At 39.7% G+C, this 14,457-nt stretch overlaps 3 protein-coding genes across 4 annotated transcripts; 1 reads left to right on the forward strand and 2 right to left on the reverse strand.

The window, feature by feature from the left end:
- Positions 1–178: 178 nt before the first annotated feature.
- rnf10 (ring finger protein 10) lies at positions 179–7,810 on the reverse strand. Its single transcript, XM_049716603.2, has 17 exons — positions 7,260–7,810; positions 6,530–6,714; positions 6,227–6,432; positions 6,065–6,155; positions 5,791–5,975; positions 5,539–5,675; positions 5,200–5,354; positions 4,165–4,299; positions 3,839–4,073; positions 3,529–3,662; positions 3,005–3,122; positions 2,587–2,688; positions 2,373–2,510; positions 2,111–2,199; positions 1,342–1,396; positions 810–971; positions 179–722 (listed from the first exon to the last, which is right to left on the reverse strand). The coding sequence occupies exons 1-17, from the start codon at positions 7,411–7,413 to the stop codon at positions 649–651; spliced, it is 2,355 nt and encodes a 784-aa protein (XP_049572560.1). The 5' UTR covers positions 7,414–7,810; the 3' UTR covers positions 179–648.
- Positions 7,811–8,872: 1,062 nt separating this feature from the next.
- pop5 (POP5 homolog, ribonuclease P/MRP subunit) lies at positions 8,873–10,397 on the reverse strand. Its single transcript, XM_049716618.2, has 5 exons — positions 10,229–10,397; positions 10,005–10,147; positions 9,683–9,832; positions 9,442–9,525; positions 8,873–9,082 (listed from the first exon to the last, which is right to left on the reverse strand). Exons 1-5 carry the CDS (start codon positions 10,246–10,248, stop codon positions 8,982–8,984), a joined length of 498 nt encoding a protein of 165 aa, XP_049572575.1. The 5' UTR covers positions 10,249–10,397; the 3' UTR covers positions 8,873–8,981.
- A 41-nt stretch (positions 10,398–10,438) lies between these two features.
- On the forward strand, positions 10,439–14,333 carry unc119b (unc-119 lipid binding chaperone B). 2 transcript variants are annotated; one of them, XM_049716615.2, is made up of 5 exons: positions 10,439–10,873; positions 11,667–11,780; positions 12,370–12,478; positions 12,595–12,767; positions 12,843–14,333. In XM_049716615.2, the coding sequence occupies exons 1-5, from the start codon at positions 10,639–10,641 to the stop codon at positions 12,953–12,955; spliced, it is 744 nt and encodes a 247-aa protein (XP_049572572.1). In that variant the 5' UTR covers positions 10,439–10,638; the 3' UTR covers positions 12,956–14,333. The 2 variants fall into 2 exon arrangements, with proteins under 2 accessions (XP_049572572.1, XP_049572573.1); XM_049716616.2 differs by lacking the exon at positions 11,667–11,780.
- Positions 14,334–14,457: the final 124 nt, after the last annotated feature.

Below are 14,457 nucleotides of genomic sequence, written 5' to 3' on the forward strand. Positions count from 1 at the left end.
TGAGAAAACATCAAACAAAATCCTATTCAACAGTCACAAATATCCGTTAAACAGCAAAAACTCTTCAGCTCCCCACAATCGCAACACTGAAACTAAATTTATATTGCGACCAAGTCAATAATCAAGGGGAAATTGAGTTAAGTGTATCAAGTCTTTACTCAAAGAGAACAAGATGGAATTTGCTGAACTCTAAGCTCTTATTTCTTTATTGCAATACTGTTGTCATTCCATACAATGGTTGTGGATTCAAACTGACAAACACTAAAGTAATACTTTAAACCCAAATGTACTTTGGAAGGAAATCTTATAGTTTGCAGGATTTGAACATCTGCTATATCTGAGCACTGACAATCCTGGAAAAATTTCAAAGGTGCAATGTACCTGCAGCTGGCTGACTGCTACTCCTAACATAAAGCACCTAAAATGAATCTAATCCAATGTTAATAAAATATAATTTCCACCAAGCAGCACCCAAGGGAATTTACACAAAATGAAAACATGAGTAAACTGAAAAACAACCTCAGTCAATGAGTGACTTGGTCTAACATTTGGGTACATTTTGCAATATGGTGAACTTCTAGGGAGGTTTGTAAGGACGTAAAGCAGTTATCCAAGGAACAAAATCATTCCATATTTTATCAGTGTTGTCTACTTTGTGTGAACCATGGAGGTGCTGAAGAGAAGTTTCTGTTTTTTCTTTTTCTTCTTTCCTCCCTTCTCATCTACAAAAGGAAATGAATGGATTGTTACAAAGTTACCTCCAAAAAAACGTTTGATCCTTTCAAATACACATTTCTGAGAAGGCACACCTGAGACAACCAAGGCTTGTGGGGAAGACTCCGGGCAATCTAGCTGTAGAAGCGCCTTCTCAAATGCTTGGCTGAAAGAGTTCTGAAAGTTGGGCACGGGTGCCCGGTCAGACCCGTCACTCTCCCCATCGCTGTCTGGTGCTGACGGAGCTAACAGCTTATCTGCATGACAGTAGGGTAAGGAGCATTTAGAACTCTCACCAATAGTCAAAGAACAGGTTTTACAGGAAGTGAAATACAATACAACTATTACTTCACCCCACAAACACACCTATCAGTGGGTATTGTATCTCATTAACCGAGCACAGTTGCATTGAACAGAGTCACCCGTGACTGTAGAAATGTAATCATTTGTAGTTCTTAAATCCAGTCATCTCTTTAAATAAAGATAATTTAACAAGCTGCTTTTTGCGCCCAACCTGTTTTTAGGTTACACTACTTAATAACTAAATGGAGGGGTTCACAACAAGTAATGTTCGATAGTATCTTTCAATTATAGTGTCACATTAAACTGACTGTTGCTAACTTATACCTTTCTTTGTGGTGACTCTAGGCCCATGGATTCTGGCCTTCCCATCTCTCAGCATCTAAACGGAGTATAATAAGGGTCACACAAAGGACTGATACTGTTTGAAATTTTCATCATTGCTACATATACTGTAGTCGTTCTGGAAGCCATGGCTGTCTTTAAGCTTCTATCAATTGAAGCAGCAAACCATAGAAAAATAAGATGCAAACAGACGTCTGATGAAAGAGGGCGCCAAAGGTATGATAGACTATTACGTCATTACAGAACATTGATACGTTTTCACTCACAAAAAGCAAACTATGGCAGAGGGGTAGGGTAGGGCTCCTTTGGATTTTATGGGAAAATAAAATCAGATGGAAAATAATTCGAGATACAGTAAAACTCCCTTCATCATGAAATTTCACTTACTGGTCTGGAAGATCACCCCTTCAATGAAGGGCTTTTTACTGTAATGGTCAGTAATGCAGAGAAACATTTATAAAAAATAAAAAAAAAAAACATGTAAAATTTTTTTGGAGTTGATAGTCTTTACATGGTGTTTTAAATGCAACAAAAGACTTTTTTTATTTGCAGTTTTTAAGTTTGTGATGCGAAAAAACGATAATGGGTTGCTGACATTTTCGTATTGAAATAAAAGTTGCAATGCTTTAGGTGCATACTGTATCTGTAAAAACAACTTAACATTATTGTAATAATGAGTGTGAGTCTTAAGGTCAACAACGTCATGATTTAACAAAGCATTCTTTAGATTATCATTCTGACTAACACACACCTGTGCAAAAGACATGCCGTGAGAGTCATCCTCAACACTTCCCACAACAGGAGAGCTTTGTCCATTCAGACTTGGGAATGTTATCCCAGCTGCAATACATAAACCAACAAAAAAATACATTTGGTAACTTAGAAATCCTTCCTCTGAGAATAAAGCAAATGGGAACATTACATATTGCAAATCGTACGTACTTACACATATTTAACAATCAGCTGCTAAATCCAGCTAGAGACAGAGTAAGAACTAAATTGGTGGCGCTTACCGGAGGAAGGACTGCTGCTCAGGGGTGATGGAGGGACTAAAGTAAAATCAGGTTGGACCAAGGGGCTGCTGTCGTGAGGTGGCGATCCGAATGCTGGGAAATGTTGAAGGTTCTCCAGTCCGATATGCACCTCTGGATCTAAGGTGAAAACCAGGGACACATGAGTCCCCCACTAAGAAATACAGGAGATTTTCAATGAAGCAAGTATACTTACATTTACCCTGCTTCTTGTTCTCTTCAATTTCAATTCGCCTCTCTCTGCGCTTCTCATCTCTCGCTTTCTTCTGTCTCAGGCGCTTTCTTTTCTCCAATTCATCTTTGAGTTTGTTTGAAAATTCATTCAGTCAAAAATTAAATACATACAATTCATGTGCAGCTAATGTCCAATTTCAATTTAGCACCAAATGTGATTTTCTTAATTAGAAGGACATTTCAAGTGATGTCACTAAATGAAACTCATATGCAGCTAAGACTTTTTTTTAGTAATTGAGAAGAACATTTCAAAAGTTTGATTCTGATCTAAGGACATCAAATTAGTTTTTTTCTATCCTGTTATGACACATATCTTAATTGCACCACTTGGAACAAAATGGTGTCACTTAAACAGTGTTGTTTAAATTTCAAATGCAAACCTTCAAATGTGTCCATGGTTTCCTTGGACAGGATTGGTGGCTGCAAGGACAACTCACAGATGCTGAACTCACATGTGAGCGGTAGATGTGACAGGTAACGATGTCGACGGCGAATCTCCTGTTCATTTAAAAGAAAGGAAAAAAAAAAAGGAAATTAATTATGCCACAGATAAAAAAAAAAAAAAGAAATATTTAAACTGCAATGTGGAGAATGAGTGAACAGCTCAGCAGTTTCATGTTCTTGAGAAATTTGGAGTCTAGAGCCCTGCTCAAGGACAGGTCATTCTTCCAGACTGGGCAACTTGGTGAATCAAATGTATTAATCAAGTATCAGACAGTAATTATAATCCCAATTTCAAATTGACCTATTCATTGTTAACCTATCATTACTAATATGAGGATATCACATCTGATCACTCTAAAGGCATAATCACAATACAGCTTGATAACTTTTATGTGAATGTTGCATTAAATAGCCAAAAGGATGCATTATACAATACTGTATGTGCATCATCTTTGCTGACCTCGGTAACTGTGTGTCCCTCGATCTCCACGACTGTGGCAGTGATGGAGTCTGGGCTGGCCTCCAGGCTGCCATATTCCCTCAACAGACAACGTATATTCACAGGATGTAAGAACATCTGCTGGCAGTCTTCAGCTAGAGGAGAAATATTGGAATTACTAAAAGCACAATTCAGTTTTATGTTTTGATTTTAGCGCCAATTTTTTTAATAAGCAAAGTATGACATTTGCGCTTTATTAACCAAGAAACAAGACACTTAATTAAATTGAACATCACTCGTGTCTTTGACAGAAGAACTGGAAGATACCAACCTTGGTAAAAATAATAGAAGGGTCCATGCACCTGGCTGGTTTGAGTGCGACTTGGTTCTGACTCTTTGGCAGCGTTTTCTTCATCAGAAAGGTGGTCTGGGGCTGGATCAGATGCAGCATCAGTCGTCTCTTCCAGCACACTTTCCAAAGTATCTTCAGGAGACCCTTGCAAGGCTTCAACAGCTGGGACTTCTGCCACCTCGTCATCGAAGGCAGAAGAGTACTGCAGCACAGGCTAAAAAGAACGAACGCATTAATGGTGACTGTGGCTTCGGACAGGGAGGTTAAATTTAGAAAAATAACTGGAGAATTTCCTTTAACTATACCTTGATAGCATTGTTAATAGTCACCACTTCGTCTATGGGAAAAGCAGGTTCCACAAGAGTCAGAGAGGAAAAATCAAAGCTGTTATCAGTTTCAGGCTGCTGCTGTTGCTGCTTCAGCAGCATTTCCTCTTTCTCCTATAAAAAAAAATAAATAAATCAAACAAACAATGGCAGCATTTCTGATTACTTTAAACCCAGAAATAACTAGGGATCTTCATAACAAATTTTCAATAACCCAAACAGTAGCCGCTTTGTTAGTGTGGTGCACTGACAGGTGTTCCTGCAGAACCGTCTCCCAAGTTATCTGGCTCACAATTCCAGATGTCGTCAGCGACAACTTTTTTTTTTTTTTTTTTTAAGCCTAGTTACTACCTCAGTCAGTAAGTCATATCTTTATCTCAAGGGGGTTGGGAGCGCCAGATTGGGTCTGTGGTTCTTTTTAGGTAGCCTACTGATTGACAAGTTCCACTAGCTCAGTGGCCTAGTAGTAGAGTGTCCGCCCTGAGACTGGAAGGTTGTGGGGTCAAACCCCGGCCGAGTCATACCAAAGACTATAAAAATGGGACCCATTGCCTCCCTGCTTGGCACTCAGCATTAAGGGTTGGAATTGGGGGGTTATATCACCAAATGATTCCCGAGCGCGGCACCGCTGCTGCTCACTGCTCCCCTCTCCCCCAGGTGATGGATCAAAATCACATGGGGATGAGTTAAATGCAGAGGACAAATTTCACCACACCCAGATGTGTGTGCGACGATGATCATTGGGACTTTAACTTTAACCATGGGAATCTGGTCAATGATACCTGAAAGATGATTCCTCTTGGTCTAATGTGAGCCACTAAATGGGTGTGTTAGGTTTATAATATAATGATGGACTTGGATTAGTAGAACACTGGCATCAAAACAGGATTTCTGAACAGAGATTCTCCTACATTAAACATTGAATAATTACTTGTCAGTTATGCCCATCAAGAGCCTGTCCATAATGCTGTCTTTGTAACATTAGCCTCCTAATTCTTGCAGGCAGATTTTTACCTGCAAATAGCAAAGTGCACTCTGGATGAAGCAACCTTGTGCATCATCTTCCTGACACAGCTGAGCCTGCAAGACTGCCTTCTCCTCTTCCACAAGACTAAAGACCTGGGTGGAGGAGGTGAGCAGCAGCTTGGAATACGGGCTCAAAGCAGAATCTAAAGAACAAAAAAATGAGATTCGTGTTGAATGGCATCTTGTTTCTTGAGTTCTGTTTTTCTTCCCAGGAGTTGAGTGTGCATGAACCTACAGAAGAGGTCATCTGGATCCGTCTACACGAGTAATTGTGTGAGTAAACTACACTACAAAAGCATGCACATAGTAATGTGTGAGATCAATCACCTCCAAACCGTACAGGTTCCTCCACCTTCACCCAGTGAGAACTCGGCATGGCCACCACAGCCCCCTTTTCTCTCCGCATGAGGCGCATGGTAATGACGTCACCAACCACATATTGCCTGGTCTCCATGGCAACCACACTGCAACAAGAGTCATAATTTCATTTCACAATCAAAATTATACTAAAAACATTGACAATTTCTGACCATCATCTCTCTGTTGCCTGACTACTGTAGGTAATCATTTCTTGTTTACCTCTTCAGATCCACTGTGTGAACAGCCTCGTAACATATAGGGCACTTTGACCAAGTCTTGTCACTTAAAGACAGGTAGTGCAGAATGCAAGGCCAGCAGAAGATATGTCCACAGCGTGTAATGCGAGCTGCCACGGGTGGGTAGAGACAGATTGGGCAAGATGGCACCTCATGACTGTAGATTCGCTGGATGGAGAAATAAGTGAGATATTCTTAAAAGCTTATTATGTCTTGGACAAAAAAAAGCATTCTACACTGTATGGGAAGGAACTAACCACTTGGTGCACACAATCCCAGTTGACCAGCGTATCTGGATCAGTGAAGTGAGCCTTGTAGTCCTGGTCATCAGTCACCACAAACTGACAACTAAAATGCACAAAACAATCAGTAACAATAATGAACCTTGATTCAGAACACTTGTCTTCTCATTTGCTTACTTGGCCTGCAGGAAAAGCTCCTTGTTAAAGGGCTTGTGCTTATGACCCCATTTATTTCGGCGTCCCCAACAGGAGGAGCCTCCATCACCGACCGCACCATTACCTCCACGAGGTTCAAAGGTGAAATTCAACAGGTGGTTCAGGCTTATTTTTTTCGGTCCAGCAAACTGAGCCGGGCTAAACTCTGCCCGGCGTGTCTCTGCTACCTGAGAAGGCAAAGGTAAATGGCAATTATAAAAAACTCTTAAGTTTTCATGACTAAAGTGATTACAAAATACAGAAATGTGAAATTAAAATGCCAACCTCCTCCCGTCGTCCTCCACCTGCAACCCCGTACTGCCGTCCTCCACCTCTCTGCGGGGGTCTCTTGTCAAAATTCTTGCTTTTCTGTGGATTGGTGCGACGCGGGCCCGAGAAGTTTTCTGCTTTGGGAAAAGAAGGCTCCCGCTTGCGGCCGTAGCGCTTGGAGCCTCCATTAGTCTTACTTTCTGCAAATATAAAATGGAAAAAAAAATGTATGAGCTGCAAAATTGGGTGATTGTCAGTGTCCTCATTCTACTGCCGGGTTCATAGTACAATTGCAACAGACAAATAGGACGGTAGAGTAGTTTAAAAGAATGTATTATCTAATATACAATCTTGATTTTATCCACAATATGGAGAGCAAATTTCAACACTTTAAATAATTACCAGCCGCACAAATCAACTGTTGCTGGTTAAACTTACATCATGGGTCAATTTGTAGTGCCATTTGAAATTATTATCTACTAGAATGCAACTAAGAGCTCAAAAAAGAAAAACACGTAATAGCATACGCGAGTAGGCTACTAAATGACACGAACCAGCATTACCCGACGTACGTGTGCTACTAGCATGTTGCAGTTATCTTTGTAGAGCTGGTCAAATGTTTTGACAGCGATGTCAGCCATGTTGGACAGTAAACTACGACGAGGCCTTCACAGCGAAGTCGTGCAGCGAGAACAAACATGTTTCCAAAATCAACCAACATTTCAAAACTGAATGCAGTTTTTACCTGTTTTAGGTTTAGATTCCCCCGGGGTTGGCCCAGAGGAGTTGGAACGAGGTGGAACCTTGGTATTGTTGCTGCTCGGGTTCTTCTCCATGTTTGTTTCCGTGCAGTGAACGAGGCCGAGATTCGAGCCGAGAGCTGCCGAGCTCTCCAGCATCAAACGAAAAAACAAAGGAATAAAATGGGCTGCAGTGAGTGCGGGTCAGGCGGCGAAGGCCCCGATTCATATCGTTCAAACGCGGAAAACCCATCACGGCGACATCTTCACGACAAAGTAATGCAGAGAAAAAAACAAGAGACACGATATCGGCGTCTCAAGTTATGGAGGCTTTAAGAAGGGAGGACGAAAGCTCGCCACACGGGGTCAAGACCCCCAACAAAGAAGCTCCTTCTCGATCGGGCCGAGTCAGCCAATCCGATGTAATAAATTCTCCCTAATAGTTTGAATATATCGATGTTAATATTTTGCTCCAAAAATATATTTCTTTTCGCTTGCACGAATGGCGACGGGTCGCCAGTCAGAATCCTGAGAGACCCGGATGTTTCTTCTTCCTGCAGCAAATATGGTAAGCCCAGGCCTCTTAGAGCATCTTGGGAAATGTAGTCGTATTCGTACTTGCTCATCTCACTACCGTGAATCGTTCCTTCGTAACAAAGCCAGTTGGCATCACGAATGTGCTTATCTTTCTCTGTCATTGGATAGAAAAATTACAGATCACGGTCTTTAATTGTGGTTGTTGATAAATTGTGACTTTTTAACAGTATCGTGCTGTTTTAATGTTTACTCGAAGGTATTTTGAATCAGGTCAAAGTTAAAAATTCAAGATCATTTGTTTGATAACAACAATCGGGGGATGTCAAATCAATGAGGTTTTTCTTGTTAGTGTAAAATTGTTTCAGGCGAAGCACAATGTCACTTTTTTGATCAACCCTTCATCAATATTTACAATTGCTGCAATTTAAAACTCAAAATAAATTGTAATGCCCTTAATTCAGGCCCCTCAACCACCTTCCGCATTAACTAGAACAGTGTTTCACAAACTTTACATCAAGTAGTATAATTATAAATAAGTTGTATGCATATGTACACTTAAATTTATATAGTTTTAGATGTGATCCAGAGGTTCATTCAAGGTCATCCATCCTAATGTCCCTCCGAGATTAGTGGCTTAAATGTACACAAACACTTCAAATTTTTAAAAAGCTTTGTTTTTGTGTGTATTGCAGGGGTTTTCAACTGGTTTTGTCCAAGGGACCACCATTATAACAAAGAGGCAACTCGGGGACCACTGCATTGGTATAATATTATTTTACTTTGCACCGAAGGATAGACCTATAGGGGCTATTTATTTGCATCTGTATGTCTATTTTAGGAATCTCAGCTACATTTTACATAATTTGGATGGGTAAATGATTCACAAAATTAGCTGAAAAATAAAATAAATTAATTTTATTTTTAAAAATGTACGATTATTTTCGATTTCCAATTACGCAGACCACCTGCAATACCGCCACTGACCACTGGAGGGCGACAGACCACTTTACAGTATTGAAAAGGTTCATCAGATTTGTGGTTTGGCTTGATAAAAATAGTCTAACAATAACCATCTTAAATATCCAATAAACATCCATTTTTTTTCATTTTATTATAAAAAAAACTATAGCACAAAACAGGTTACAAATAAACGAAACTCATAAGGTGATGGGAGGGTTGGCATTGTCAGGTTATGCTTCATCTTCATCACCATCATCATCTGGTTCATCTTCAAATGCTCCTTGTACCATTGAACAACTTAAAATAGCTTTGCGAATCTGTTTCTTTTCTTCTGCAATTGACCAAAACAAACAAAATGACAATCCTCAAGCCATGTGTGCATGTGAGATAACATATCAGTGGCTGTGAACCTTTAATTCAAAGTTTTCAATGGGAAATATAAAAGGTCAAGAAGCACTGCTTTAACCCAATTTGTTGCATTTAAGAGACATTTCTACCATGCAGCGGACGTTTATAAGTGTAGTGATCTGACATCATAGACAACTCACAAATAAGACTGCACGGAGAGGTAATTAGCAATGTAACAATATTAAAACCAACAACAATTTAAAAACAAGTATCAGAAGGTATTTACATAAAGGGCTACAACTATAATTTTGTCAAAGGCTTGCCTTAAATGATGAGACTTACCTTCATTTTTACAATTTGGGAGCATTCGATGGAGCTGCCGTGTGTTGTAACGTACCAGAAACTTCTGACAAGTTCTGATTGTTCCTTGAGAAATAATAAACTGAATTAACAAAGACAAATGAGCTACAAATGTATGTACAGTATGATGGGCAATTTAGCATACTCTTGAAGTCTAAAGAGAATTTGAATTGACGTTAAACATACATTTCAAATGTAAAATGTAGGATGAGTATTTTCTTACCTCCTACGTGCAGACAGTTCAGAAAACATGGGATTTTCTGCCAGCGGGTCTCAATGCTGGTGATAAAAGGTAATGCAGACCACAGCAGTTTGTAGCTCATTTTAGGGAAACGCAGTAATGCCATTCCTGTTTGAGTATTCAGGTATTTCACTGAAAGGAAAACAGTATGCATGCAACGTTGTTTTATACGGTTGCTGAAATTACAGAATGGACACAAATGTATACATTAGATGGATAACAAATTAGGATAGAGTGTATTGGATTCCCCAATCTGTTGAATCAATCTCAATCAATAATTGAGTACTAATTTTAACAAGTATACCAGAGAATCTTATGCTGCACATGGCCGCCCCATAGTCGCCGTGTATTCGGGTCACCGCTTCTTTCACCGCCTCGGCGATAGCTCTGTCATTCAGGAGCAACAAACTGTTCCTGTCCGTCACGTTTATCTCACAGAGTAAATACCTGTCAACAAATACACTTTCAGAAACGAACCCACAAAGACAAAATTATATATAAATCATAAAACAGTGTTGTCAATTTCACCTCGATTTCAATCTCACCATCGTTGCTCATTTCTTCTTCTATGAACGCCAACTTCCGTCAACAAAATGTCGTAGCATTGCTAGCCCCGTTGGCGCCGCGTGCTGGGCATTAATGATACTGAAAATGAACGTGCGTTACTTTTGTCCTTATTCACGCGCTGCCGCTAATGTCTGACTTTTTAGGCAAATGCAATCAATTGAAGTAAGTCAAACGGGAGGCGCTGCGTAGCAAATCACTCATACCCATTTGGTAACTATGACAACGCGCATCGCTCTTAGCCAACCGCAGTCGTACTTTTCCGTTGCCCATACACGCTTTACGCCATCTTGAAATTACAGCCGCTATTTGCCAAGACGCTCTTAAAAAGCACAACTATTTGTTTTACCCATACCGCCGCCACGGTGCTTAATATGCACGGTTCTCGGAACAAAGCGGCATCAACACTCGGGAAAGGACACGCGGACGCAGACACTGGCACGGAATCGAACCGCAGGGACCGAAAAGCTGTTGGAGGGATGTTAAAGAAGCTCAAGTCGAGGCGCAGTCAAACGGATAAGTGGCCCGTGGTTACAGAGGATGAACTTCGGGCGCTCGGTGGAGATATTTCTCCGGACCACGTCCTTGGACTCCGTGCTGTCACCGAGGGTACGTGAACGGTAGCTTTACTGGCCTCAATGTAGTGCTAGATTCCAAGCACCACTATTGTTTGTGGCGTATGCTAACCGATCTGTATGCTAAGGGGGGTGGGGAGGACGAGTCTTCTGGTCAGCTTCTTCACAGGTGCACAATGGAAATGCGATGAAGTGTTATGCTCTCTTAAACTCAAAACACAACTTTACATTTGCAGGCAGAAAGTGTAACCAGAAGCTCCATCCATCTGAACCGCGGACCCTATAGTGTGAATTTGGCATGCGGTGTTAAATAAGATCTACACATTAGTTTTGAATCTGATCTTACAGTATATTTGTTTGTGTTGCCCCTTTTTGGGGAAAAAAAAGACGCCTAAAAAATAGCTGCTAAAATGCACCGTAGTGTTGGAGTTTGGTAACTGCTTTCAATAGTACACATTTATATTTGTACGATTATTGATGGTAAAACCCATTATTATTTTGTTGAACGAAACTATTTAAAGAAAACTACAAAATTGGAACATTGCTCATCACTCCCGAGTGACTCACAGTGCCTCCAACCATGGGGTCTGTCATTGGAGCCTCAGCTAATGCCTCATTGTTTTGGCCTTTTCCTGCACCAGGCAACAATGGTGTTACTTCCCTCTTCAATCAGTGTGCATGGTTAAAGAGCTGCGAGCCTATACTATACAATGCCATTTCTTAATCCATTGCCTCAAGGCCCCGAGAAAACTTTCGACACAACAGGAGAAATGTGTTATTTGAGCATTATGTCAAAATTTTAACTAATATCCCGTTTCCAATTGCAGACTATCTGTGCAAACCCGAAGATAATATCTACAACATTGACTTCACCCGTTTCAAGATCAGAGATCTTGAGACTGGCACAGTACTGTTTGAGATCGCCAAACCGCCCAACAGTGGTAAATGATGTTTTCATTGACTTTACCAATTGACACATTAGTTGTGTGATTATGTAAAATTTTAGGCCATCATAATAAAGAGAATCAAGTGATTCACAGGCTCATTTCATGGCAGTCCAATGTAAATGTGAAGTCAACTTATTAAACTTGTATGGGAAAAATCAAAAACAATAATTAACATTTTTCCCCAGCTTTGTTGATGACATGTTGTCCATCAAATTCTATGAATAGAAGTGCAAATATCTACTCAAACTCGCCAAACAATGCTATGCTGCTTTATGTGAACAATGCTTGTATTTATTTATCTTTTTATTCCTTTATTTGGTTTGAGAGGAGCTTTCTTTCTTTTACATTTCATTTCACCTTAATTGACCACTTACTCCATAAAACATCAGGGGGATGTTTTAAGAGGAGAATCATAAATTACAACAGCCACATGTGTAAGTGTAAATTGCAGAGAAGGTCTGTTTCTGTATTCCAGTGATAGTTACATGATTACATTAGCGCAGCTATTATTCTTATCGCAAAATGGCTATCATTCCTCAGTATAATTTGGTTTGCTAACAGCTAAACTGGTTTTGTCTGCCAGGTCCTGTCGAGGCTGAAGAGGGAAGTGGAGATGTTGACGTCAGTGCTGGGCGCTTTGTGCGCTATCAGTTTACACCAGCGTTCCTGAAACTACAGACTGTAGGTGCCACGTAAGTGACCAGAACTTTGTTCCCGCTCAACTAAGCACTATCGTCAGTGCTCCAACAACAAATCTGTGCACAACTCAAGTGTGAATGAACTCAGCCTCTCTGTTTCCAAACGTCAGCGTGGAGTTCACCGTCGGCGATCGGCCCATCAACAATTTCCGCATGATCGAGAGGCATTATTTTCAGGGACGCCTGCTCAAGAACTTTGACTTTGACTTCGGCTTTTGCATTCCTAACAGCCGTAACACATGCGAACACATTTACGAGTTCCCACAACTTCCAGACGACCTCAGTAAGTCCTGTTTCTGATTTGAGCTGAGCCTCAATAAGACTATAATGTTGATTGATATGTTCTTCCTTTTTCCAGTTCGTCAAATGGTGGAGCACCCTTATGAGACCAGATCGGACAGTTTCTATTTTGTGGACAACAAGCTCATCATGCACAACAAGGCAGATTATGCCTATAATGGTGGTCAGTAAGACCTCAGAGGACAAATGCAATAAACCCAAGAGAAGGGATTTGTTTTGTACCAATCTTATTAGAATTAGTCCCTCCCTACCCCTTCATCAACAGAATCAACATCTGCTATTCAATGCTTTCTTGAACCTGTTAAGAACCTTATGGGGATTTGTGACACACAGGAAAATTCTGTTTGTCACATAAGTTCAATGTATGCTGTGTGCACTGTTTGACTTTAGCGAATTAGTTGCGTCTCTGCTGGAAAGGGACAATCACAGACCTTGAGCCATAAAGGTTCTCCCACAATTTGATAGTTTCATCGTTTTCCACCGAAGTCAAGTTTATTTGTATAGCCCTAAATCACAAGAAAGTCTCAAAGGCCTTCACATGTACAAAAAATTGACAATTAATGACTCAAGTTACATTTTCTCATCTGACAATTGCTCCTCTTTAAGAATATGGAGCGCTGAGTAGACATATAGTATTGTTAGTAATAGGTCTTTTTCATTCACTCTTAAACATGGTAACATTTTTATATTGATGGAACTGTTGTTTGGAATATTTAAGGTGGATGTTCTTGATATAACATGCTTGGTTTATTTATATCCTGTAGTATAAACAACTTTAAGTTAAAATAAAGTTCTTGACATCAGGTGTCATGTACATCCTGGAAAAAAATTGTTAAACAGGAATTCTTTCAATGCTTGATCATGGTGTGCCGGAGACTCTCATGTCATTTGTTTTAATTCATTCATTACTATTTGTAATATTCTAATTATTTTCCCATTTCAGCCACAAAAATGAAAGACGGTGTCTACTTGGATGGCAGTATGAATGCTCACACTGAAAATATTTAGTATTGTTTCAAGTTAAACAAGCAAATGGCAGTTGTTCAAAATATTTGACTAGCAAACTATTTTTACTTTTTTTAATTTTTTTTTTAAACATTCATTGAAACAACTGTATGTGCCTTTCATCCCGATGTTCATTGTGAAAGAAAAGTAATTTGTGAACGAGGCTACAGTGAGCCGTCTTCTGATGGCAATATTTTTTTAAGATCATGTTGGAACTCTATGGAGAAAGGAAAATAAATGAAATGTTTCATCAACTCAATGATCTAAAATTGGGCAGCTGTAATAGCATTGTTTATCTGTTGTAGTGTTTTTTTTGTTTTTCAGTTTGAATACATAAAATTGGGAAGTATCATTAGCCATGTCTGGTTGAATTGCTGGTTAACAGCTCTGGTATTGAAGACAGGTAAGAAATTGTCAGTTGTATTTCACATGAGCCGTTGTTTTTTTTAAGTGCTCAATGGTCACATTAAAACAGCACAAAAAGATCAGATTTGGGTTTTGAAAATATATTGTAAATAAATAAAAAATGCATTTACAGTGTCTACTCCCAGTGTTTTTCACCCTTCATTGCATGCATCTACTTTGCAATATTTTGGCTTCTCATATTTGGTGACTCAACACAATTTTCGTGTAATAAATTCAAAACTATAATTGCAATTTTATTGGTC

Source organism: Syngnathus scovelli, chromosome 3, assembly GCF_024217435.2.
Source record: "Syngnathus scovelli strain Florida chromosome 3, RoL_Ssco_1.2, whole genome shotgun sequence".
NCBI classification, from domain to species: Eukaryota; Metazoa; Chordata; class Actinopteri; order Syngnathiformes; family Syngnathidae; genus Syngnathus; species Syngnathus scovelli.